This window comes from Carettochelys insculpta, chromosome 10 (genome assembly GCF_033958435.1).
Source record: "Carettochelys insculpta isolate YL-2023 chromosome 10, ASM3395843v1, whole genome shotgun sequence".
Classification (NCBI taxonomy): Eukaryota; Metazoa; Chordata; order Testudines; family Carettochelyidae; genus Carettochelys; species Carettochelys insculpta.
The window spans coordinates 8,735,454-8,761,559 of NC_134146.1; the positions used below are offsets into that span (position 1 = coordinate 8,735,454).

The 26,106-nt window shown below is 42.2% G+C and overlaps 1 protein-coding gene and 1 long non-coding RNA gene across 5 annotated transcripts in view; one reads left to right on the top strand and one right to left on the bottom strand.

The window, feature by feature from the left end:
• Positions 1–751: 751 nt before the first annotated feature.
• On the bottom strand, positions 752–8,583 carry LOC142018365 (uncharacterized). The gene is made up of 4 exons (XR_012646806.1): positions 8,569–8,583; positions 3,506–3,614; positions 1,985–2,060; positions 752–1,168 (listed from the first exon to the last, which is right to left on the bottom strand). It is a non-coding gene; the product is annotated as an uncharacterized LOC142018365 (long non-coding RNA).
• Positions 8,385–26,106, top strand: part of FAM168B (family with sequence similarity 168 member B) — a 36,698-nt gene continuing 18,976 nt past the window's right edge. For 3 of the 4 annotated variants that reach the window (XM_075004114.1, XM_075004111.1, XM_075004113.1), the window contains exons 1-2: positions 8,385–8,450; positions 15,512–15,592. In XM_075004114.1, the coding sequence (XP_074860215.1) occupies positions 15,523–15,592 (70 nt within the window). In that variant the 5' untranslated portion in view covers positions 8,385–8,450; positions 15,512–15,522. Of the gene's footprint in view, positions 8,451–10,272; positions 10,349–15,511; positions 15,593–26,106 lie in introns of all 4 variants that reach the window. The other variant, XM_075004112.1, reaches the window with a different exon arrangement.

A 26,106-nucleotide genomic window follows, 5' to 3' on the forward strand; every position in this document is an offset into this window, starting at 1 on the left:
AGATCTGAGGTTTTCTTTCTCTTTCATTGAATCCATGAACCCTACAGCAATGGGTAGCCACTCACCTTGCCACACTCACTCCTCCACAATCCTCTCGGTTACAGCACAGTTACTTGGAAAAAATCTGCCAACCTGTGGAATTGCTGGATCTCTCCACATCCACGTCCAATGGTTTCAAGTGAAATGGACAGGAGAACAGCCCCTTATTTTCTTTCATTGTTACCATTCCATGCACCTCTCTAACATTTTACCATCCTTCTTCATGTGCAGTTAGGTACCATCCAGTTCTCACCATTAGTTACATCTGTATTTGACATGTGTTTTATACTGCTTTTAAGAAACCCCAAATGTTTTCAAACAATGCCTAGCTGAGGACTGGACGCTACATTGTACAATTGCTACTGGAGAGTCAGTTCCACATGCTGAGAGCAGAACAAAACCAAACATCTTTCCGCAGCTCCAGAAATAAAATTTTTCCAACTTCAAATTGACATCAGCAAAAAATTAATATTTAAATCTCTTCCCCACAGTATGTGCTTAATCACGCATATGAATTCTTCTCTTTCCTGTTCTCTAGTTTTGTAGCCTTAGTAGAAAGACAAACCATAAAATGTTGCATGGTTACAAAGTATATCCTGCAGTGAAAGTAAAAACTGACTTAAAAAAAAAAAGAAAAAGAGAGAGAGAGAAGTTAAAAAGCCTCAGCCCTGCAGAAACATATAATCAATGACATAAAACAAAAATGCTACATGGTATATTTAATTGTATCTTTGTGAGATGATTCCTTTCCAGGCATTTGTTGTTCAAGTAGTGTCTGAGTTCAGTAGAAGGCTACAGTCAACATAGTTGTTTTAGATAATTGGTGTAAACAGTTTACCTTGGATTGACACCTGCAGAAGGGATCAGATAGAAAACTCTTGACTGGTAAATATCAGTGACAGATCTTGAGGGACTTCATCTTCTCCTCACATCACAAGAGAAAGTGACATGCTGACAGGCTGGCACTTCGGTTATATCATCCAACACCCTGCAGACTACATCGAGAGACTGTCCCTTCCTCCAGATTTCAGCCTATTGCCGAAGGTCTAAAATTGTGGTCTGTGGGCTACCACTTCCGGAGGATCTGTGACGAGCTGGCTGGTCATGTGACACTGGCTTCTTTTCATGTCTTGAAACACAACAAAAGACCATTTAAAGCACATTAAATGCTTTCTTAATATAAAATCAAAATAGAAAGAATATGTTAAATCACTAATAAAGATTGCAGACGCAACAGAAATTGGTGCATGCTGGTAGCTGCCTGTACTGGGTACCAGCACGTTGGCAGCCCCAGCTGCTGGATTGGCTGAGGGCGGGGTGTGAGGAAGGGAGCCAGCTAAGTACTGGCTCCTCCTTTTTTAAAAACAAAAAAGCACTGTAAGTAACAATGAGGAGGGGTCAATTATATAGAACAAGCAATCTTGCTCAGTAACATGAACAATGTGAATTGTAACAATATGCACTTTATCATAGTCAAATGCATGTAACAAACAATGCAGGTCACACAAGATGGGAGACTGCATCCTGGAAAGCAGAGACTCTGAAAAGGATTAAGTAATCACAATGACTAACCAACTGAAGTGTAGATAACTAGATCCTTGCAAATCCATGGATATCTGCATCCACATCCCCAGATGCTGATATCCAAGGATCATTTTTGTGGATGCAGATATGGATATGAATTTTGTATCCACACAGGGCTTTATTGAAAACTAACTGAACATCAGCTTTCAGTGTGATAGCAAAGAGGTTGAACACAATCTTTGTATAATCAGGGGAATGTCAGTAGTAAGTAAATGGTATTACTGCTTTCTATAGCATTAGCAAGGTCATTACTGGAATACTGTGTCCATTTATTGTATTGGCATTTCAGAAAGGATGTTGGAAAATTCAGAAAGCATTCAGAAAAGAGCTGCATGAATGCTCAAAGGTCTGAGAAACCTACCTTATAGCAACAGACAAAATAAGCTCAAGCTATCTAGTTTAACAAACAGAATGTTCACAGGTGACTTCATCACAGCCTACATGGAGAAGAGATTTCTGTTAGTAAACGGCTCTCTTATCTATCAGAAAAAGACATAATGAAATCCATTGGTTAGATGTTGAAGCTAAGCCAATTCAGACTACATTTAAAGGGTTAAACTTGAGTAGTTCTGATAATTAATCATTGGAACAACTTATCAAGGACCCCAGTGGAGTCTCTTACTTGCAGTCTTCAAGTCAAAACTGGACATCATTCTTAAAAGACCTGCTATTGCTGAAAAAATTTTATGGGCTTGATGCAGAAATTACTCCTGTGTTATGCAAGAGATCAGAGTAGATGACCATAATGATCCTTTGCAGAGTAAATTGGATTTTTAAAATTTAAATTAAATGCAGCTTTATTAATCAACCTAGTTTAAATTTGATAACCTATTTTAAGGCCCTAATATATAATAATCTGTTAAAATCACTTTACATTAAATTAAAAAAAAAGGCAGCAAGTTTGCTGCCAACTTGTAAAGAAAGTCAAACCACTTAACTGGTGTAAATCAGTGACTAAGCCCCTGGAATTAGTTTATTGAAGAGAGAAACTGGATTTTTGAAAGCTTCATCTACAGGTGAAGAGAACATCTTCTTTTCAGTTTATTCAACTAGCTCAATTCAATGATTGTCACTTGTAACTAAGAAACAAATTGCAAGTAATCATAGCAGGAAAGCTAATTTTCCAACCCATGAACGAAAACTAGGTGTGAAAGGACAAGATCTACTAATTCTAAAATCTTGTAGGATAGAGTAACTAGAACCAATCTGGTCAAGTCATTAATGACAGATGATAAACCAACTAGTTTCAATGCAAAACATGTTTTCATAAACTGTTTTGTTTTCAGCATTATTAATACTTTGTTTAATACAAATTTAAATGCACTTTTATGTATTTTAATTGAATGCTAATTTCCATCCAAACAGAGCTTCATGCATACCAAAAGTAAACAATTATCATCTAGTAAGTCTCCATTTTCTAACATAGCAAAATATATTAACAGAATATGAATAAAGATAAGTTAAGTTATGCATCTGCTTTAGTAAATGGATACAGATGGAGTATATCCTCCTGATTAGCAAAAAAAACCCAAAAACTAAATTTGATGTAAAGCCTATATTTGTTCACAAACAGGTTTTAAGGGTTGCCAACTATTGATACTTCCTCTTTCTTTAAGAAACTAACTATAAAGTACAAATTAAGAGCATGATTAAAACTTAAAATTTAAATCCAGGTGTCCTGATTGGTGACATAAATCATGATTGAACTTGGTGATTTGAATTCCTTTGATTTAAATAATTCTATCTTGGTCCTCTCTGTCTCTAAAGTTCATGAATTAGTCAGGATAATGAACAAAAATATCTTTTGCAAGATTCCATGTTAAAGCATAATCTTTCTAATTAGAATCCAAAAGGAAATACTTTTTATGCAATGTGTAATTACCCAGTCAGAATCAGCCTCAGGATATAGATACTATGGCCCAGATCATCAGCTTGTATAAATTGTCACAGCTCAGTCGAAATAATAACTTATAACATCTGAGGATTGAGCCCTAAGATTTGGGAAGAATAAGACATTTCTATAGATAATTAAAATTATTCATTATTTATTTACATACACACACACAGAGGTTTTAATACTAATGTTTCATTCTTGGCATACGTCAACTACTACCTTTGAAAACTGAAGAAACTTCCCTCCATGAGTGATTTCATAACTAATTTTCACAGGTTTTCTTGAAATATTTGGTACTGGCACTGTCATGGACCAGATAGTAAAGTAGCTGCATCAGTGATGCAACTGATTAGGGCAATTCCCATACTTCTAAACAGGATATATTGGTTTCTAAAATCAAAAGATATTTCTTATCAGAAAAGCCATGTCATCCTTAATGACTACAGAGGATCAAGGCTCAGTTTCATTTCTCACCTAACCCATCAGAACAGCACTCCCTAACATACTGCGGGAACACAGATTTTTCGTAATTGACATATATTAAAAACTTGGGGGGACACAGAACTCCCCTTAAAACATAGGAAAGTTTATAAAAAAGAATTATGCTAACTGAATTAAGAAACAATGGCCTTAATTGTCAGCAAGGGAGATTCAGATTAGACATTGGAAAAACTTTCTAACTTTAAGAATAGTTAAGCTGTGGCATGGGTTTACTAACAAAGTCCTGGAAATCCCATCGCTGTAGACTTTAAGAACAGGTTGGAGAAACAGAGGTGGTAGGTTTAGAGAAATTTTGGTTGTGCTCAGAATACTCAACCTTCCTCACCCAAAATCCCTCTCCCACCAACCAAGGTGTTAAGGGCACAGTAAAGGGCACTAAGAGGTCAGGAGCAGGAGAAAGACAAAGGAAAGCATAGGTCCTCTACTTGGCAGGGAAAAAGAGCTAATAAGGGATGACATGAATTCAGCTGAAATACTTTGTCAATTTTTCTTCAGTGTCTGCTGAAAAGGTAGATACTCAACACAACAAATGTTAACACTTACGGAAGGAATAAGTCAACATAGGGAAAGGACAGTTCAGAGACCAGATAAGTTCAATGTATTCAAGTCAGCAAGTTTTAATGAAATTCATCCTTGGGTACTTTAGAAACTAGCTGAACAATCTTGTCGCCCTTAACAATTATCTTTGAGAAAGCATGGAGGATGGAAGAGGTCTCAGAAGATTGGAGAAGGGCAAACAGCACCTGTCATTAAAACAAAGAACCGAGGAGGTCCTGTGAAATTATAGATGAGTCAGCCTACCTTCAACACCTGCAAAGATACTGAAGCAAATCATTAAACAATCAGTTTATAAGCACCTGGAGGATAAGGAATAGTTAACATGGATTTATCAAATCACACCAAACTAGCTCCATTTTCTTTTTTGACAGCATCACTGATTCAGTAGGCTCAGGGGAGGCAATAGACAAGACATGACTGGATAGTAAGACTTTTGACATAGTTCTGCATGATATTCTCATAAGCAAACTAGGGAAATTAGTTATACATGAAATTACTATTAGATGGGTGCTCAGCTGGTTGAAAGACCATACGCAGGGAGTAATTATCAATGATTTGACAGTTAAGTGGGATGGTGTTTGTAGTGGGGTCCTGTAGGGTGAGATACTATCTAGCATTATTCAATATTTTCATTAATGACTTGGATAACAGAGTAGAAAGTAAGCTTATAAAATTTGCAGATGACACCATGCTGTGAAGGGTTACGAGCGATTTGGAGGATGGATTTAAAATGTAAAATGGCTTTGACAAATCAGAGAATTGGTTCAAATTCAACAGAGACAAGTGTAAAATTCTTAGGAAGCAAAAATCAAATGAACAACTACAATATGGGGAACAACTGGCCAGGTGGTAGTATTGCTGAGAAGACTGGGTGTTATAGGGGCTGCACACTGAATATGAACTGCCAATGGCATGCAACTGCAAAACAGGCTTCTATGATTCTGGAGCATATTAGCAGGTGTGTCATGTAAGACACAGGAGATATCTGTTCAGCTCCACATGGCTCTAGTGCAGGGCCATCCTTAGGTGTACGCAGCATATGCAGTTGTGTGGGGCACCACTAAATCTGAGCTCCAGGAGCCCCATCCCAATCCCGTGACTGCCCCATCCCCATCCTCAGGGCTGTGCCCAGACCCCACTCACCAGGCGATTGCTAGTCTGCAGGACTCTGTAGGAGCACAAGGCGGCTGCACAGAGAGTGGCTGGAGAAAAGTGGTGTTTTCTCCTTCAAAGCCTCCCTCCCTGCCCTGCTCTTGGGTTGCCAAATTTCCCAGACCAGAGAGACTGGATGCCATGTGATCCAGGATAGTTGGCACCTCCCTGCCTCCCATAGATTCTGCCCCCCTCCCAGCCCCAGGAAGTGGCTGCTTTCCCTGCTGGGGTGTGCATGCCGGTGCTAGGCTATGTATGTAAAAAGTGCTGGTAGTGACAGTCCTGTCCTGGCAGCGTGACAGCTGGGAGTCACATTTTCAGAAAGAGGTGGACAAAGTGGAGAGAGTCCAGAGGACAACAACAAAAGTGATTAAAAAGTGCAGCAAACCTGACCTATGAAAAAATGTTAAAAAACTGGGTGTATTGGGAAAAGAGTGGGGACCTGATAAGTCTTCCCAACTGTTATAAAACTGACTAGGTCAATTGTTTTCTATATCCAGTAAAGGTAGAGAGAGAAATAATGGGTGTGATCTACAGAAAGGGAGACTTTATTAGGTATTGGGGAAAGCCTCTAATTATAAGGACAGTTACGAGCCCTGGACAAGACTGCCAAGGGAGGTCATGGAGACCCCACCACTGTCGGTTTTGAAGCGGAGCTTGGACGCGTGGTGCTGGAACTAGAGTTTTCGTGCACCCCCCATTGCTTGAAGTAGTAATAAGGAACACCAAACATTATTTCCATTATTAGCACCCCCATTTTGTGCCTGCACTCCTGTGGGCAAAGCCAGCCAGGCCTGGATGGGCAGGAGGGTCCTGTCTACAGGCGAGGTTGACCTAGCTGACCTCCCTAGGCTTCTTCCAGTGAGGGCTATCACTTGGTCAGTATTTGATGGACCAGACAAGGTTTTTATGGATTTGCCAGTTGCCGGAAAAAATAACTTAATTTAATACAAGGTTTGTTTTTGAGTAGTGCTAAAAATGTGCATTAGTATTGTAACACATTAATAGAATACTAGGACTTGAAGGGACCTTGAGAGGCCATTGAGTCCTGCCCAAACCATCCCTGATAGACATCTATCTAACCTGTTCTTAAATATCTCCAGCGATGGAGATTCTATAACCTCCCTTGGCAATTTATTCGACTGTTTGACCACACTGACAGTTAGGAACTTTTTCCAAATGTCCAACCTAAACATCCCTTGCTGCAGTTTAAGTCCACTGCCTCTTGCTCTATCCTCAGAGGCCAAAAAGAACAAGTTTTCTCCCTCCTCATGACACCCTTTTAGATACCTGAAAACCGCTATCATGTCCCCCCTCAATCTTCTCTTTTCCAAATTAAACAAGCCCAATTCTTTTAGCCTTTCTCATAGGTCATGTTCTCTAGACCTTTAATCATTCTTGTCGCTCTTTTCTGGACCCCCTCTAATTTCTCCACATCTTTCTTGAACTGCGGTGCCCAGAACTTGACACAATACTCCAGCTGAGGCCTAACCAGCACAGAGTAGAGCGAAGAATAACTTCTGGTGTCTTGTTCACAACACACCTGTTAATGCATCCCAGAATCATGTTTGCTTTTTTTGCAACAGCATCACACTGTTGACTCATATTTAGTTTGTGGTCCACTATGACCGCCAGATCCCTTTCTGCTGTATGCATTCCTAGACAGTCTCTCCCCATTCTGTGACACTGATTGTTCCTTCCCAAGTGGAGCACTTTGCATTTGTCCTTATTAAAGTTCATCCTGTTTACCTCAGACCATTTCTCCAGTTTATCCAGATCATTTTGAATTATGAGAGAGTGAACGTTAAATGTCTGGCTCTGCCTAAAGATGCTACCACATCACTTCTGAAAATAAAAGGCTGATGGAAATGGCAACTACAAATGGCAGAAACAGAGTCAGTGGGGTTCTGTCTTTGACATGCCAGTGTTGACATTCACACATGGAGCGAACCTAGCGCACCAGGGGAAAGCCAGGTGGAGAAAGTTGGCCCGAGCGGCACATGCTATGTGGTTGTAGATCAGTGAAGGACTAGTAGGCTAGTGCGTGGGCAGTTGCGTGAGTGACCCTCCTTCCTCTCCGGGATTAGGGCAGTTTTGATAATGGCGCCGACGCTCCTGGAGTTTGCGAGGGGCGTGGACGGACGGATCCGTGGCCGCGCTTCGAATGGCCGCCGGCGCGCGTGGCTCTCACAAGCCGCATGCGCCCCGACTCGCCTGCCCTTGCTGTACAGACGGGCTCCTCGTCACCCCGAAGCGGGCCAGCGTTGCGCAGGGTGGCGGGGCTAACGAACAGGCCTCCCATGGGGCACATGAGCCCTAGGGCCACTGGTGGCCCAGCACTGGGGGCAGAGGTCGATCTGTTTGCCTGTCCAAGCCGGCGAACCTGCTCCCAGCTCCTTGCCCCAGACAGGAGCAGACGCTGGTCACGTGCCGGGGGCGTCCCCGCCACTTCCTTGCACGTGACCATCTCTCACCTCCCTGTGGTGGCTTCATGGCCAGGAACCCACCTCCCCACTCGGAAGTGACGTGCGGCCGCTCAGTTGCTGCGCAGCTCTCGGGAGAGGGACGGGAAGACGCCGCCGGGACGCTCCGTAGCCGCCACAGGCCGCAGCCGCCACTCCAGCTCCCGCCCCACGCCCGCGAGGCTCCGCCCCCCCCCCCCCCCGGCCGCAGACAGCGAGCGAGCGAGCGCCGGGCCGCCACCACGAAGCGCCGCAGCCCGGTGAGTACGGGGCTGGATGGCGCCGGCTTCCGGACCCCTCCCGCTCCCGACTCGGACAGGGGCTGGAGCCGCTGCTCCCCGCCGGCCTGGAGGGGCCGCGGCCCGGGCTGTATTTTACCTCTGACCACCCCCGTCCCCTGCGCCGCTCTCTCCGCTGGCGGCAGTGCGGCCCGGCTGCGCCCGTAGGGGCCTCCGCAGTTGGCGGCCGGGCGCTCCGCCCTTCAGGCGGGGAGGCCCCGCGCTGCAGGGGTTGCGCCCCGTGCGGCTTCGAGAAGGTCTGGGAGCGGCCGCCGCCTCAGGTCTCCAGCGCCGCTGGGACACTGGGGGTCTGCCAGCCTCGGCTTTCTCCAGCAGCCATGGCCGGCAGGGAGCACAGCTGCAGGCACGGAGGCGCCCGGGCACTTTCTGTAACAGGTGTCAAGCAGCTTGGCCTTGAGGATGCTGCGGTCAAGGGACGGGCAAGGCCTCTAACGGTTGTCAGCCATGTTACTTTCTTAGCCCACGGGCACTTTTAATTTTGTCCCTGATTTTGTCGGCCCCTGCCTCCGGGGAAAGGGACCCCCCCCTGCAGTAAAGCCAGCGAAGAGATTAAGATGGGAGTGGTCCTTCAACTGATGTCCCCTAAATGACAGTTCTGCTAGGACCTTTATGAAAGTGGGACTTGCATGCTTTCAGGTGGTCACTCAGCAAAATTTATGTAAATAATATGCGCAGCAAAGAGTTCCAGTGTATGCTGAAGAATGTGCTTTTGGCTGCTGAGTGTGCAGCTTAACAAAACAGTGCCTTTGGCCTTGCTATTGTTTGTGATTTAAGTTTAAAAAAAAAAGTTTGATCAAATATACAGCCCACAGAAACGTTTCTGCAGTTTAAAACTTGTATATAAATTGTGCTTTAGATATTCCTCTGAGAAGTCTGAAAGGCACGTCGCATCTTTCTTCTGAAAAGTTGGTTTTTTTATTATTATTTTATCTGAGAAATGAGATCTGTTCCTTCACCAAACCGCTGTTGCTTTAAAAATCAATATTGGAAGAGATCTATATTGTACAATAATGTAAGATGCTTACTAACCTAGGTTATCAAATTAAGAAAATTTTTGTCTTCATTTAATTTCATAATTAGATTTTTAATTGCAAGTATCAAAACATGCAGCTTCCCAACCTGAGCTTTTTGTGGTAGGGATGATGTATTTTAATGTCCAAGATGAAAGACAGGAAGAGTTAAGCTTTTTTAAGTTCAATCTCTGTGCAGAAGCTCATGACAGTGGCTTCATTTCTAAAAGGTGCACAGAATAAAGTGACAACTAACTTTAACAGAGTAACCATACAGGCTAATCGTTGTGATGTTCCCAGTATGGTTCTGGCATTTAGGGCACAATGAAGCTTCTCAGCTCCTGTCTGTCTGTTTCTGGCAAGTCTTTCAGTGGTTTCACAGCTGTGTCCCAGCTCTCTTTCAGGCTAATAGCTTGTCAAAAAGAAGAAATGTATCTAGCTCCTATGCCTTAAGAATACATATATAGTGAAGAGGTTTCATTGTTTAAAAATTAATTTTTCCTTCCATTCGAGAATCTGCTTAGTTTCCAAAATCAACAGGAGTACTCTTTTTGTAGGATGTATCAATTATCAAGGGTTAGCAAGGAGCTGGTGGCTCAGTTACTCAATCCTTTTTTACAAATTATGTAACATCTCGGTCATCTCATGAGGCATGAAAAAAGGAGCTCTGTTCTACTCTGATTCTCTGTGGGTAGTCTGAGAGGACTTTATTTAAATGCAACAATTCTAAATCAAGAAGTACTAAGTAAGGGGGTTAACTTTTTCTTTTATAGGGAAATTCAGTGCTGCTCTTAAGAGGAGGAAAATCTTTCAGCTCTATTGTGTTATCTGTTATACCTCTGGAAACAGGTAATAAGGGAGGTTAATTACAAATGATACTTATTAACCAGCGGGTTCTTGACATTGCCAGTCAGTTTATAACGCAGTTTGCCTTGGTGTCCAATGTGGTAAATCTGTACATTTAAATGGCTTCCTGTAATTTTAATATTTCCTGTCATGCATAATCATAATGTTTCACGTTCTCAGATAGAAGTGCAGAAAGAGTATTTAGATGTTAGTTGTGTTCAGCTCTGTAATTCAATCTATAAAAGATTTAGAGCCCCAGGAATGAGACTAGTATCAGAAGGGTAGCCGAGTTAATCTTAAAAAAATGAGAAGTCCTGTGGCACCTTATGGACTAAAGAGAGATTTTGGAGCATAAGCTTTCTTGGGCAAAGACCCGCTTCATCAGATGCAAGGGGGGGGTTCCTCTGGAACCCCCCACTCATGCATCTGACGAATCAGGTCTTTGCCCATGAAAGCTTATGCTCCAAAATCTCTCTTTAGTCTATAAGGTGCCACAGGACTTCTACTTCTTGTTCTTTTGGGACTGAGACTGGAATTCATACATGGGTGCTGTTCTCATCTCTGGCAGAGTTCCTGTGCAAGTTTTGGATGTGAGTCTCCCTCCATTTTTGCAGGGAGAGGTGTGTGGGGCAAGGGTGGTGGACGTGTAAAATTACTTGTCATGGGGAGGCTGAGGCTTAATATGGGTGGAACTGTGTAAATCCAAAGTACCCATAACATCTAAAACAGTGCAGGAAGTGCTGTCCTATGTCTTGTCTATGTTCAAAATTTCCAGCCATGCAAAACCCCTAAAAGTGAGTTGGGGCTAAAGAATCCTGAATTGTGGTCACTGCTTGTAGGTAAAAAAGGATCTGGTTTGTAAATTAAAAGGTATATTCTGTTCCTTCTGTATCACTATTTTTGGAAGTTCACTGATTATTTATTTGAACTTTTACATTTCTAGGTTAAGCTTGAAGGCAGTGACCCGCTTCGTCAGATGCATCTGACGAAGCAGGTCTTTGCCCACAAAAGCTTATGCTCCAAAATATCTCTTAGTCTATGAGGCGCCACAGGACTTCTTGTTTTTGAAGATACTACTCGACTCTGACTAACTTGACTACCTCTCCGATACTTCAAGGCAGTGAAAACAATGAGCAAAATCTGAAAACACCTCACATAAACTTGGGTGGAGGAGGAGGTGTGACTTGTAGTCTGAAATGTATGGATAGACCAAGAGAGGCACCATGCTGAAATAGAAACTTACAGAATTTGTGAGGTGGATTCTACAAGTGATCCACGATAGCTAAATTTTCAAAGAAACATTAAAAACTTTACAGAGTAAGTGCTGAATGAAAGTAAGTAGCTTACAGTATTCTTGTGCCTTTAGCAAGCAGCTTGTTCAAGTGAGATTCTGCCATACTCCTGTGATGTGAACTGTCTAATGAAATTTTGTACTAAGCAACTTTTAGCATATGTTCTGCAAGTGAGGTGTAGTCGGATATTTGAATATTAAGCTGTGGTTAAATATAACAAAGTCTTTAACTTTTTAGTACGCTAGCACTGTTTGGGCTTTTTCATGCTCTTTGGGTAGAAGTAATTTTAGGACTACATTCTTAATTCTCATGATCCATCTAAGTAATGCTTTCTCAGCTTTAATTGTAGTAAAGGGGTTTTCCGGCACCTAAATCAAGTTGTAAAACAGTTTCATCTGTAGTAGTCTGCACATGCTCAGCTTCCTAGCTTTTGGAGGATTGTTTCCTGTATGTTGGTCTCTCCTCAAAGGTGAGATTAGGCAAACTTCAGTGAAAGGTGAAAATAATTTTCTCCTATTAAGCATTTTCAGGAACTCTTCAAATAAAACTACAGATAAAATGAATAAAATCCAGCATGCAAGTAGTCTTCACTGAGGATGACTACATTTATTTAATTTGAGACTTTTTTGGATGTAGCAGACTGCCACTTAACTTTCATAGAGACCATGCGCAATAGGAAGTTTCCCTTGCATCTGCAGATACTCACTTAAAATGATGATTTGCGGTATCATTGCAGAAGGGGGAACTCCAGCAAGGTTGGGAACCACTGTTCTTGGATTAATTGATCTTATTTATTTATCTCTTACTCTCATTTGTCCTTTGCCATAGCTGCTGATGAAATTTGCAATACAATACATTGCAGTATTCCAGTAACATGGATTTATGCTCGAGGGGAGAAAGGAAGAAATGGAAGGCTAGGTTCTGTTTCCTAATGATTCCATACCCAGTGTGACCACTTTATTTCTACCAGTAGTACTCAACCTTTCCTTAGTAGGATCTGTTCCCATTTAGCAACATAGGAAATGCCAGGGCTTCCAAACCTTGCGAGGAGATTGCATGATTTCTAGCATACAGGCCAGTTGGGTTCTTCACTGAGGATGTAGAAAGAAACATTTGTCACTGAGTTGTGTCTGAGATTCAACCCATGCTTGGAAAAAATTGTAAGCATTTTTTATACTTGTTTAGCTCCATCCAGTGGTGGAAGCTGCTGGTTGAAACAATTGTACAAACACCTGATGCGTCCCACCACAACTTCCTTTGTTGTTAACATAGATGAACCAGCATAGGCCCAGATAAATGTGTAGAAACTGACCAAGTGTGGATGCCTCTGAAATTGAAGAAGTTGACATAGTATTAACAGCTCTGTACCTCCCACAAGGAGGTTGTGTAATGCAGTTTAAGGCAATGGCTCCCTACATTACTTGTCTGCAGTCCCCTTTGTGCCTGTCTCCTTACTCAGTATTCCAGTTGATGTGGTGCTTTGCTGCAGTTTGTTTCTCACCTGCTTTCATCCAGTTTTTCTGGTGTTATTTTTCAACTTCAGTGCTTTTGCTTATCTTGCTATTCCGGAACCCTTCCACTGAATATGCTTATGGCTTCTTCCATTCTCCGGAAGTGTCCCATGTTACTTACTGTTGCCTCCCAGTTACTACTGAGATTGTCAAAAGCAGCACTTTGGAAGAGAAGGTCACTGTCCTGAGGACACCAGAAAAAGTGAGATATTTATGGTAGCTCTGACGGGTACAATGAGGGGGTGGCCATTTCCATGATTTGGAAATAACGAGGATTAAAGGAAAGGTGGTATCGTAGTTTTTTTTTTTTTTTTTTTTTCCCAAAGGCTTACAAAGGCAAAACGATTTAAAACTTTGGTAGTGGGGCAAAGATGGAAATAGAGGCAATGAGGTGCAGGGGTGAGGCAGGAATGTACTTTAGGCAAGATATGTAAGCAGATGACAGTTAATTGATTTAGAAGAGAGTAGGAAAGATGCAGGAAAATGTTACAGGCTGGTGAAATACTAATCCTTAAGCCTTACTGTGATTGTATGGAAAACATCCCACCTGGAGGACATCCTGAGTCAGGAATGAGTACAATCCTGAGTACAATGTCATTGCTAATGGAAATTAGGTCAAATAGTGCCTCTGTAGTTTGCTGAGTAATAAAAGTAGCTGCAGGTAATGTTTTATTAAGCAATGTAAATTGTGGATTAGTATCATTTGCCTTAGTTTTTAAATGTTCTGACTGACATTTGGGCTTTTTAATGCTGGAGGGTTGCCTGCTTTAAAAAAAAAAAAAAAAAGTGTATTCCTGGTAGATAAAATTGAATTTGTATAACTGCCATTTTCTGTGGCACTTTGGATTTTTTATTACACTAAATGCTTTTGGAGAAAGCACAGTGAATTTGTTTGCACATGTTCAAGGGGCATTTTTTGCTTATGGTGCTATATTCTAGAAATACAATATTTCGACAGCTATTCTTTTTACTCATTTGAATCCTTTTTTTGCAATTTGTGCAGTTTTAACTGCTTGTATTCATTCATCTTACCTAGTAAACTGTTCAGTGTAGCTTAACTCCCTTATAACGGTATAACAATGCTGCAAGGTAATGTTTTAATTACTGAAGATTTTTATTTAGCTTTATTAAACCTTATGCTTGTCTGAGGCACAAATTACAAGTGTATCCTTCATATAACAATTACAACTCAAAACAGAGGGTGGGGACTCAAGGGTAATGGAAAGGCTAGTTCTGGTATCATGCTTGTCTTTTGCTACCGGAGAGTTTAAATGAAGGATTGGTATTAATGGACAGAAAAGAGGAGACACAGCTGCAGACATTTAAAAATGGGACTGGGCTAATGTGACAAACTTGGAGAAGGTCATTTACAAAAAAATTAAAAGCAATACAAGTAACTTGTAATCTTGTTTCTACAGGGAGTTTTATTTTTAGAATTGCTATACTAATAGTTTGAGATGGGGATCCCTTATAAATAAATACGTAAAACTTTTATTTATAAATAAAGTAAAACTTCCGTGCAGTCTTGTTGATACCTCAAACTTGACTTACTGTATGAGTCTCGAAGTGGGAAGATGGTTTAGCTTTTGTACTTGCTAAGGCCAATTTTCGCTACTTTTGAGATGTGGATACTTCCAGAAACAACTGTGCTCCTGAAGCCATATCACTTCTGTGGAGCCAGTGGATAATGTGTTTGGCTTTTTTTTTCTTTAAGTTGGTGCTTATGGAGACTAAACTTAAGCAGCATGCCCATTCCTGCGTTCATACGATGTCTGAGCCATTTAGTGTAAACCTCTTTTCCAGCTATTTTTGTCCATTTCTTCGGCTATTGATGTTTTAGGAATTTATATTTGAGAGATGACAATCCCATGATAGAGATTATTTTTTAGCCCTTAGTAACTAATAGTTTCTAATCAGTTTCTAATAGTGCAAAGAGAAGTAGTAGCAGAGTATAACTGTTGGGTGTCATAGATGTAATAGAGTAGAGAATGAGAAATAGGAAGAAGAAAGTCAAAACTAAGATGGGACACAGATGAACAATGGAAAGCTGAAGCACTGTTTTGATGGCAGTCAATGCTAGTTTGAGACAGGTGACTTCACACTTGATTGAAAAGTAGGAGATAGGGGTACATTGTGAAAATAACGTACTTGACCAGTGGGGAAATACTTTGCCCGTTAGTAGCCCTTTCTTTAGTGAGCTCAGGTTGTAAGTTTCTCTAGCTGTAGGTTAAAATGTTGATAGATGAGATGGATGGTAGAATTGTGAATTTTTTCCATTAATTGCATTTAGACTTCTCCAAAGATTCTAGGGATGCTATATGTTTGCCTAAGTAGATCTGATTATATTCTTGTTTCCTTTTCAGTTACTGAAATCATGAATCCTGTATATAGCCCTGGAACTTCTGGGGTTCCCTATGCAAATGCCAAAGGAATTGGCTATCCAGGTAAACAAGTTACTTTGTATCCTAAATTTTCTTTTTTTTAAAGTAAGGCTTGTGGATTGTTCACTACTGTAAACCCTTGAGTTACGTGGGGCTTGTGTTCCTGCAACCCCTGCGTAACTCAAATTTTCACACAAGTCGAGGAGAGACAGAAACCAGGAAGCTGACTCCCAGAGTGGTGGGGAGCTGGGAACCAGGAGTCAACCAGGTTCCCATCTCACCACTGCTTGCAGGACCCAGGAAACTGACCAGCCGTGAGTTGGGCAGCAGCCTTGGTCAGTTTCCTGTCTCCAGCCAATGGAGGGGAGCTGGGAACCAGGGGCAGCCTGGCTCCACTCCACTCGACTTCAGGCTGACACCTTGTTCCTAGCTCCCTGCCACTCTAGGGACTGGGAAACCACTACTGTCAGGGGCAGCAGCCAAGAGTCAGGCTGCCACCCCTGACAGGAGCAGTTTCCATGTTCCTGTCAGGGCTAGCAGCCTGACTCTCAGCTGCCACCCCGACAGGAGCAGAAAACCATTTCTGTCAGAGGCGGCAGTCGCGTGTCTTAGGTTAATGGGAGCTTGGTTGCACGTACCTTGTGGGTTTACTGTATAATCCAATCGGTGCAGATGCTGAGGTAACTCGCTTGTTAGTGTTTCCATCCCTTTTGATAACTTTCACTTATGAAGCTTATGTTTCAAGTGCCTTGACTTTGTTGTATTGTATTCCTCATGCCAGTTTGAAATTTTAGGGGTATAACTAAATAGAAAATTAATGTCCCATAAGGAAACAGTTTGATCTACTGCTTCCCCAATGTTGGCTGACAATTTCCTTTTTGTCCTACAGTTGTTTGTTTGGCATTGGCAGTCTTGTGTGCCACGGATATAAAACCAGTTGAAACAGTGCCAGTGCCAAAAATTTCTAAAAATTCCTGCATTTCCCTTCTTTTCCTTTTTCCACTCCTGTTCTGAGGTTTTCTTTCACCGCCTCATCCCAATGTACTCCTCCTTTCTCACAACCTGATGCTTAGCTTCTAAAGCTTCAGCAGCTTTCTATGACCATTAGTTAAACCCTATGCAGAGTTCAGTAAGAGTGTGCAGTGAATATATAAATGTTTTTGCTGCCGTCAAATATTTAAAGTGCTTATTTGGTCTATAATTATGCCATAGCAGAAGTACAGATCTTAGGGCTGCAGTTGCTCTATCCGTGATTTGTTGTTGCTTTGTCTATTCTGCTTTTAAATGTTCCAAGTAATAGCACTTAAATGCCTTTGGAAAACTATTCCCCAACTTAGTGTCACTGTTAGGAACTTGTTTTAATTTCATCCTATTTACTTATACATCCTCTGTTTATACTACATTCATATTCGTGTTCACATCCTTCAAATATTTATAGGTACAGGTTTAACCTCTCTAGTCCAGCACTGTCACAAGTCCAGAGACGCCCAGCCCCTTGGCCTAGGGCGGGCGGCAGCAAAAAGGGGGTTAGAGCACCAGCCCGTACTCAGTTCAGGCGGTCAGCGGCTCACCGCTACAACACCATACAGGCCCCAGCCCTCAATCTAGGGCAGGGCCGCAGTTCACAAGAGTTGTATAGTTCTGGGCCCAGCTCAGTCCAGGGCAGGGCAGCAGTTCACAGGTAATAGTACAGTTCTAGGCCCGGCCCTCCGTCCAGGGCAGGGCAGCATTTCCCAGGTAATAGTACAACTCTAGGCCCGACCCTCAGTCCAGGGTAGGGCAGCAGTTCACAGGTAATAGTACAGTTCTAGGCCCGGCCCTCAGTCCAGGGCAGGGCAGCAGTTCCCAAGTACTAGCACAGTTCTGGGCCCAGCCCTTAGTCCAGGGCAGGGCAGCAACACAAGGGTTAAACACAAGCCCAGCCCTCAGTTTGGGGCAGGGCAGCAACCCAGGGGTTTAAGCGCAGGCCCAGCCCTCGGTTTGGGGCGGGGCAGCAACACACGGGTTTTCGCACAGGCCCAGCACAGGCTGGCCCTGTCAAGGAGGTGGGTAGGGGGTCGCAGGCCCTCCCACTCCACTGCGACCCGGCCCGGGGCCCTGGGGGTCGCTCACACGCAACCCCAGCAGTGGGGATCCAGACCGCAACACACGGCCATGGGTTTGTGAGGGTCGTTCCCCGGACCACTTCCTGCCTCAGCCTCTGCTGGCGGAAGGTCCCAGTCCATCTGGTCAAGGGGTCCCCCTAGGTCGGTCTCCTCCAGGTCATCCACCTTCGGGGGCTCCAGCCAGTCGTCCATAACAATGTCATTAGGGTAGTCGGGTGGCGGTAATACAGGAGACCCGAGGCGATCCTGGGTCTGAGTGCTGTAAGGCTCCGCCGGGACTCTGGGGCAGCCCGCTCCTGGGGCCTTTTCCAAGGCAGGGGGTCTCCGCCGGCATGAAGGTCCTGGTAGGTCTGGGAAGTCCGGGTAGTCCCCTTGGGGCATATGGACCCGGGATTGCTTGGAGCCTCTGGGGGCTTGCTCCTCCGGCCTGGCTGGGCAGCAGCAGGCCCTCTCCCTTTGGCGCCGAGGAGCTCGTGCAGGCACGTCCTCCCTGCCCAGAGGCCCAGGCACGAATGGGTCCTGAGTCCTGCCTTTGGCTCTTCTAGCCCTTGGCCCTGCCCTCTGAGGGGCGGGCCTCTGGTCTCCTGGCTCCGGCCCCGCCCACCAGGGCCTCTGCATAGCCTCCCCTGCCTCCGGGTCTGCAGGAGGCCATACTGACTCACTACAAGCACCCTCAGGACCTGACCGGTGCCGAATGAGAGAATTTGCGGGACCACAGGCGGTCAATATTGTTTAGCAGCATTACCAACACTTGCACTGTTCACTGGGCTCTTAGAAGACATTTAGGGATAAATTACAGCACAGAACACTGAGAGCCAAGATCGTTGTCTGTAAACAAACTTTATGGAACCCCAGGAAAGTTTGCCGTACCCATGGTAAGTAGTCATCTGGCTAATTAAAATCATGCCAGATTACAGATGTTGCTGGATGAGAGAGTGCCAGACTAGAGAGGTTCAGCCTGTATTTGTTGTCCATTTCAGCCAAATTATGCATAAAATAATTAATCTTACTAGTCTTCCAATACTCTAAAATTGTTGCTCTTCGTTGAATCATTCAGTTTCAATATCTTTCTTGCATTGAAGTTCTATCTTAAGTAGGTTTATAAGTTTTATTGTAATACATGATTTGTAAAAAGTGTATAAAAGTTTGTAAAATGTCACTACCTGTAAACAGTAAGGGAATAAAATAAACTTAGTCTAAACTTTAAAAAAAAAATAATTTAATTCAAGGTCTCTTAAGGTAGTTCCTTGAAAATCCAGAAAAGTAGAATTTGAAATCAGTAATCCAGAACTAGTGTCAAAGATGAGCTCTCACTAGTGAAGCATGAGCAGTTGGTCTATTCCACGATCTTTCCCTGTTTGGTTCCTTAAAGATTTTGGCGGTGGAGGGGAAATAGGGACAGCTTTAACCTTTGGTAGTGAGGCTCGCCATTATTGCTGCCACCCTCACCATTTCCTGGTATACTGGGCTTTCATCGCCCTAATGGAGAAGGAGATGCTGACCAGATCAGCCTAGAGAGGGATACAGGTGACCACATCACCCCTTCCAGTTACAGGTGAATTCCAAATACCACCTGAGATGAAACAGGATCAGACTTGAACAGCGTTTCAAAACCCATCTCCAATAACTTTGACACAAAAGGACAATGATTATTATCTAAGCCTGCCAAGCAAAGATTTTTTTTTCCTTTTAAATCTCTCTCCAGCTAGAGGAAGACGGAACAAAAAAGTTGTTAAAAAGATGAAAAGCTTGAACTATGCAACTTTGTCATTCAGATCCCTTAACTGTGATTCCTTTTCTGTATTTCCAATAAAAGGTTAAGACTTTTTAGTCATGCTTTGCTGTGATATAAAACAAGGTAAAGTTTTAGTATTAACCCACCTTTGGGGTTTGATGTACAGTTTAATGTTGGATAGTGACTGGGTTAACATAGAATACTAGGACTGGAAGGGACCTCGAGAGGCCATCGAGTCCAGCCCCCTGCCCTAATGGTATTTGATCCCATATTTGTCCATATCCATGTCCTATCTCGTGGTCCCATTTAGATTAGTACAGAACTGCTCTGAGCTGAAACTGACTTTCTCAGATGTTATGTATAGACTGCATCCATTGCCCATTCTTCTGCTACCTCTTCTCATTGGAAACAATGTGTAGACTACTGTAACCAGGAATAGCATGGTGTTTTCCAAGTAAAATCATGGGTTTTTACAGCACTGGAAGAACTAGCTAGTCCCAGTTCAAGGCATTTTCTGTTTTAAAATCTTTCATTAATGCACATCCCATTGCAACTATTCTTAGTTGTATATTCAGATTAATTTAGGGTTCTACAACGCAAAACTGCAGTTGGTGCAATATTAACATTTAATTTCTGATACTGACCAATATCTATACATTCTGATTCTGTATTTTCACAAAGAAGTTGTATGTCATGATTTGTTTTAGTTTAATATTGTATAAAATGTCAAATATTTGATGTCAAGAAAAATCACAATATATAGTTGTAGGCATGAAATATTACGCAATAGGAAGCATGAAGACTTGCAGACTACCAGTCCATGTCCATTTGTCCATACAACATTCTGAAGACCCACTTTGGTATAGTGGATAGACTAGGTCATTTTCTCAATTGTTAATTGAATATATCTGGAGTTTGAGAAGATTTGTTCTATGCTTGCTGAAAGCTCATTTTTCTAATTTCCTCTCTGAGTCAGGTTTAACCTGGTATTTACCACCAACCTGTCCTAAACTGTTTTTTCTTGGGAAGTTGATAACTCTTCTTAGAACAAAGTTCTTGTTTGCAGTAAAACTTAAGATTATGGCAGTAACTTAAAACAGTTCAATATATTGCAGAGTTGAATGGCTATAGAAAATCTCCTTTGAAAAACTTTTACCGTAATTTTCACTGGTTACTATATTGCCTACCTTAATTAATGTTGATTTATTTTCTGTTTTAAAGTGCATGATTTTAATCATGAGTTAAATTAGCAAGCAGCAAGTATTTAAATAATGGATCTTAATTGTGTTTTGCACAGAAACATTTGTAACCAAGTACAGTCCTTTTGTTCTTTTAGAAAATGGTGAATGACCAGTTTTTTTTTAATTTAGGATTTAGGATTTAAACTAAGAGGTGGGGGAAAGCCGATTGGTGCGGGGGAGCACCTGGATCGGACGGAGACTTCTCTTACACGAGGCTCCATAGACAGCTATTCCCTAGAAGTTAGTCAGATAGGGAACGTGGGAAATAATATATGGGCAAGATCAGATGTGAAACAATCGTGCATAAAAAAATCCAACGCGTCTGTGAAAGGCGGACATATAAATAGTGGTAGTTTTCTAACATGCTTTTACACTAATGCTAGGAGTCTGTCTAATAAGATGGGTGAACTGGAGTACCTCATATCAAAGGAGGAAGTTGACATAATAGGCATCTCAGAAACATGGTGGAATGAGGAAAATCAGTGGGACACTATCATACCGGGATATAAATTATATCGGAAAGACAGAACAGGTCGTGCGGGTGGCGGAGTGGTACTATATGTGAAGGATAATATAGAATCAAATGAAGTAAAAATCCTAAAGGAATCAAAATGTTCCATAGAATCATTATGGATAACAATTCATTCCTCTAATATGAATATGGCATTAGGAATATATTACCGACCACCTAACCAGGACAGTGATAGTGATGCTGAAATGATGAGGGAGATTAGAGAGGCTATCAAAATAAAAAACACAGTAATAATAGGAGATTTCAATTATCCCCATATTGATTGGGTGCATGTCACCTCAGGACGGGATTCAGAGATTAAATTTCTTGATGCCTTAAATGACTGCTTCTTGGAGCAGCTAGTACAGGAACCCACAAGGGGAGAGTCGATTCTCGATCTAGTCTTGACTGGAACGCAGGATCTGGTCCAAGAGGTAACTGTTACTGGACCGCTTGGAAATAGTGACCACAATATAATAACTTCTAATATACCTGTGTTGGGAAGAACACCGCAGCGGTCAAACACTCTGGCATTTAATTTCAAAAAGGGGAATTACACTAAAATGAGGAAGCTAGTTAAACAGAAACTAAAAGGTAGAGTAATTAAACTAAAATCCCTGGAAGCTGCATGGAAACTGTTTAGAGACACCATACTAGAGGCCCAACTTAAATGTATACCCCAAATAAAAAAACACAGTAAGAGACCTAACAAAGAACCACCATGGCTAAACAGCCATGTTAAAAAGGCAGTGAGAGAGAAAAGGGCAGCTTTTAAAAAGTGGAAGTCAAATCCTAGTGAGGAAAATAGAAAGGAACATAAACACTCCCAAATTAACTGTCATAATGTAGTAAGAAAAGCCAAAAAAGAGTTTGAGGAACAGCTAGCCAAAAATTCAAAAAACAATAGTAAAATGTTTTTTAAATACATTAGAAGCAGGAAGCCTGCTAAAAAAGCAGTGGGGCCCTTGGATGATAAAGATATAAAAGGAGCGATCAAGGAAGACAGTGCCATTGCGGAGCGATTAAATGATTTCTTTGCTTCAGTCTTCACGGCTGAAGATGTTACAGAGGTTCCTAAATCTGAGCCAGCCTTTTTAGGCAACAAATCTGAGGAACTCACTCAGATTGAAGTGACATTAGAGGAGGTTTTGGAATTAATTGATAAGCTGAATAGTAACAAGTCGCCAGGACCAGACGGCATTCACCCAAGGGTTCTGAAAGAACTCAAATGTGAAATTGCGGAGTTATTAACAGTGGTTTGTAACCTATCCTTTAAATCCACTTTGGTACCAAATGACTGGAAGACGGCCAATATAACACCAATATTTAAAAAAGGCTCTAGAGGAGATCCTGGCAATTATAGACCGATAAGTTTAACATCAGTACCAGGCAAATTAGTAGAAACACTAGTAAAGAGTAAAATTGCAAGGCACATAGAAGAGCACGAATTGTTGGGCAAAAGTCAGCATGGTTTCTGCAGAGGGAAGTCGTGTCTGTCTAATCTATTAGAATTCTTTGAAGGGGTTAATAAACATGCGGACAAGGGGCACCCAGTGGACATAATATACCTAGATTTCCAGAAAGCCTTTGACACGGTCCCACACCAAAGGCTTTTATGTAAATTAGGTGGTCATGGGATAGGAGGAAAGGTCCTTTCATGGATCGGGAATTGGTTAAAAGACAGAAAACAAAGGGTTGGAATAAATGGTAAATTTTCACAATGGAGGGGGGTAACTAGTGGTGTTCCCCAGGGGTCAGTCCTGGGACCGATCCTGTTCAACTTGTTCATCAATGATCTAGAAAATGAGGTAAGCAGTGAGGTGGCAAAGTTTGCAGATGACACCAAGTTGTTCAGGACAGTCAAAACCAAAACAGATTGTGAAGAACTACAAAAAGATCTCAGCAAACTGAGTGATTGGGCAGCAAAATGGCAAATGAAATTTAATGTGGGTAAGTGTAAGGTAATGCATGTTGGAAAAAATAACCCAAATTACACGTACCACATGATGGGGTCAAATTTAGCTACGACAGATCAGGAAAGGGATCTTGGAGTTATAGTGGATAGTTCTCTGAAGACATCCATGCAGTGTGCAGCGGCAGTTAGTAAGGCAAATAGGATGTTAGGAATTATTAAAAAAGGGATCGATAATAAGACAAAAGATATCATACTTCCCCTATATAAAACTATGGTACGCCCACATCTCGAGTACTGCGTGCAGATGTGGTCTCCTTACCTCAAAAAAGATATATTGGCATTAGAAAAGGTTCAGAAAAGGGCGACTAAGATGATTAGGGGCTTGGAAAGGGTCCCATATGGGGAGAGGCTAGAGAGACTGGGACTTTTCAGTTTGGAAAAAAGGCGATTGAGGGGCGATATGATAGAGGTATATAAAATCATGAATGGTGTGGAGAAAGTGAATATAGAAAAATTATTTACCTTTTCCCATAATACAAGAACTAGGGGACACCAAATGAAATTGATGGGTAGTAGGTTCAAAACTAATAAAAGGAAATTTTTCTTCACACAGCGCACAGTCAACCTGTGGAACTCCTTGCCCGAGGAGGCTGTGAAGGCCAGGACTCTATTAGGGTTTAAAAAAGAGCTTGATAAATTTTTGCAGGTTAGGTCCATAAATGGCTATTAGCCAGGGATAAAGTATGGTGCCCCAGCCTTCATAACAAGGGCAGGAGATGGATGGCAGGAGATAAATCACTTGATCATTGTCTTCTGTTCTCCTTCTCTGGGGCACCTGGCATTGGCCACCGTCGGCAGATGGGATGCTGGGCTTGATGGACCTTTGGTCTGACCCAGTATGGCCATTCTTATGTTCTTATGTTGTCTCTGCGTGAGATGGAAATTGATCTGAACTTATAAAATCAACATTTTAAAATTCAAGTGAAATTACCTTAAATGTGCTGGTTAGCTAAGGGGAAAAAAATTAACGTGTGAGATCTATCAGTGAAGACGATCACATAACAAATAGGTGGCATCTGCCTTTTTAGCTGCCTAAATACCTTGGCAAAATCTGGCCCTTGTCGCTCGAGTTTTTAGAGTTGGTAGATATCATCCCCCTAGGTTGGAAGAAAAAACAAGCGCTGCTGCTCTTTCATCTCTGCCTCAGTTGTGAACAAACTAGAGCAAATGTAAAAAGTCTGAAGGGTAGTGATGTTAGTCTGTAGCTTCAAAAACAGCACACAGTGTGCCACAGGAATGCTTTTTGTAGTCCAAGTACCGCATATGTAAAGTGTTTTCCCTGCACCTTCTCGATAAACTGAAATCAATAGAAATCAAAGCAGACCTTTTACTTTATAAGAGAAAGTACATACATTTGGAAAATGTATGTAATTAAAGCAGCAGCATCGTGTAATCCATTAAAACTTGATGACTCACTGATGTAGCAATTAAAGTGATTTTAGTAGATACTTAATAACCTAGAATAATTTTGAAATTGGAAAACACTAACCTCAGAATTTACTAATATTTTCTTTAGTTTTTGAAAGTATATTTAGTGCTAAGCTTTGTTTGCTGGTTTTATTTTGCTTTTTTGTATGAATAGTTATTTTCATATTTCAGTTAATCATTAAACAGGGTAAATTGAATTGATAAATGACTTAAAATGATTAAAATTAAATTAAATTAAAATTGATAAATGACTTAAAATCACATGTAATTTTAATGCCATCAAATGGAATAGTGACACAGATGAAATTAAATTATTGTATCTAGTTCAGGTTTAAGGAGCACAAAACATGCACTGTTAAGTAAATGATGGATGCTGGGAAGTGCCTAATGTCAGATAAGACAGTTACTGCATGACTAAAACATCTTCTGCCTCCTTTTTGATACAGCTATTGAATCTCTGTTAGTTCTGAATTTAGCAGAATGTTCGGATGCTGAACTGGTGTCTATTTTTAGAAGGTACACTTTGTCTTTCTGAAGCCAAACCTATGTATTATGGGCAGAGTATTCAAAAACTCACGCAGCCTTAAACATGCCATTGTTAGGTAGGATCACTGAGATTCCCAATTCGTTGTATAGTGTATAAAACTGAACTAAGGCCTTTTTTTGAGGCACGTTACCGTTGTAAACGTGTTATAGTAAATATAGCAGGTGATTTATCCTAGATTTTAATCTTTACACCTCACGTTGCAAGGAGAGGTATCAAGTTTTAAGTTTTATATTATACCAGATTGCTTTACAAGCCTAGATTCAGACATAGTCACTGCCCGAAGAGTTGAGAAATGAGTTTAGTAACAAATTTACTACACCAGATTTCTTTTTATGTTAAAAAGCCCGTACATTATTGTAATGGAGTGGGGGGAGTGCATGTGTGAGTCAGGCTGGATGTCCTAGGCAAGCAGCAGTTCCCAGTGGCTAAGGATGACCCTGGGGCTACAACTGGCAGGTAACACCTCTGCCTGAACAAAGGGCAGGGAGGAGCTGAGCTGGGTTTTTGAATCGGGGTCGGCAGTTGGAGGCTAGGAAAAGGGAGAGCTGGAAGGCAGCCAGCCTGAGGAGGGGGAAAGCTACACCCCAGAGGGGCACCCCTCGGGGTCTTCCCCCCAGAACAGGTTGGAAGGACTGTCTCTGGCTGCTGTGCTGTCGCTTCTGTGAGAAATTGGGCTTCTGTTGTCTAATAAACCTTCTGTTGTACCTGCTGAGTGAGAGTAACTCCTGCCAGCGGACGGGGTGCAGTGCAGGGGGACCCCTGAACCCCATCACACTGGTGTCAGAAGTGGGATGCACTGCACCCATGGATGAGCTCCCAGCAGTGGCTGACTGAGCGCAAGAGAAGGAAGGAGTCTCACCACAGCCAGAGGGGGAACAGAGCCATTCCTGCAGCTGCTGCTGGTGAGTGGATACCCCAGGAGATAGCGGGGAGATGGATTATACCCGACTCCTGAAGGCAGAGCTAGCGGGGCTGTGCAGAGAGAGGGGCCTGACTGTGGGGAAGGCGACCAAGGCTCAGCTGATTGCCCAGCTG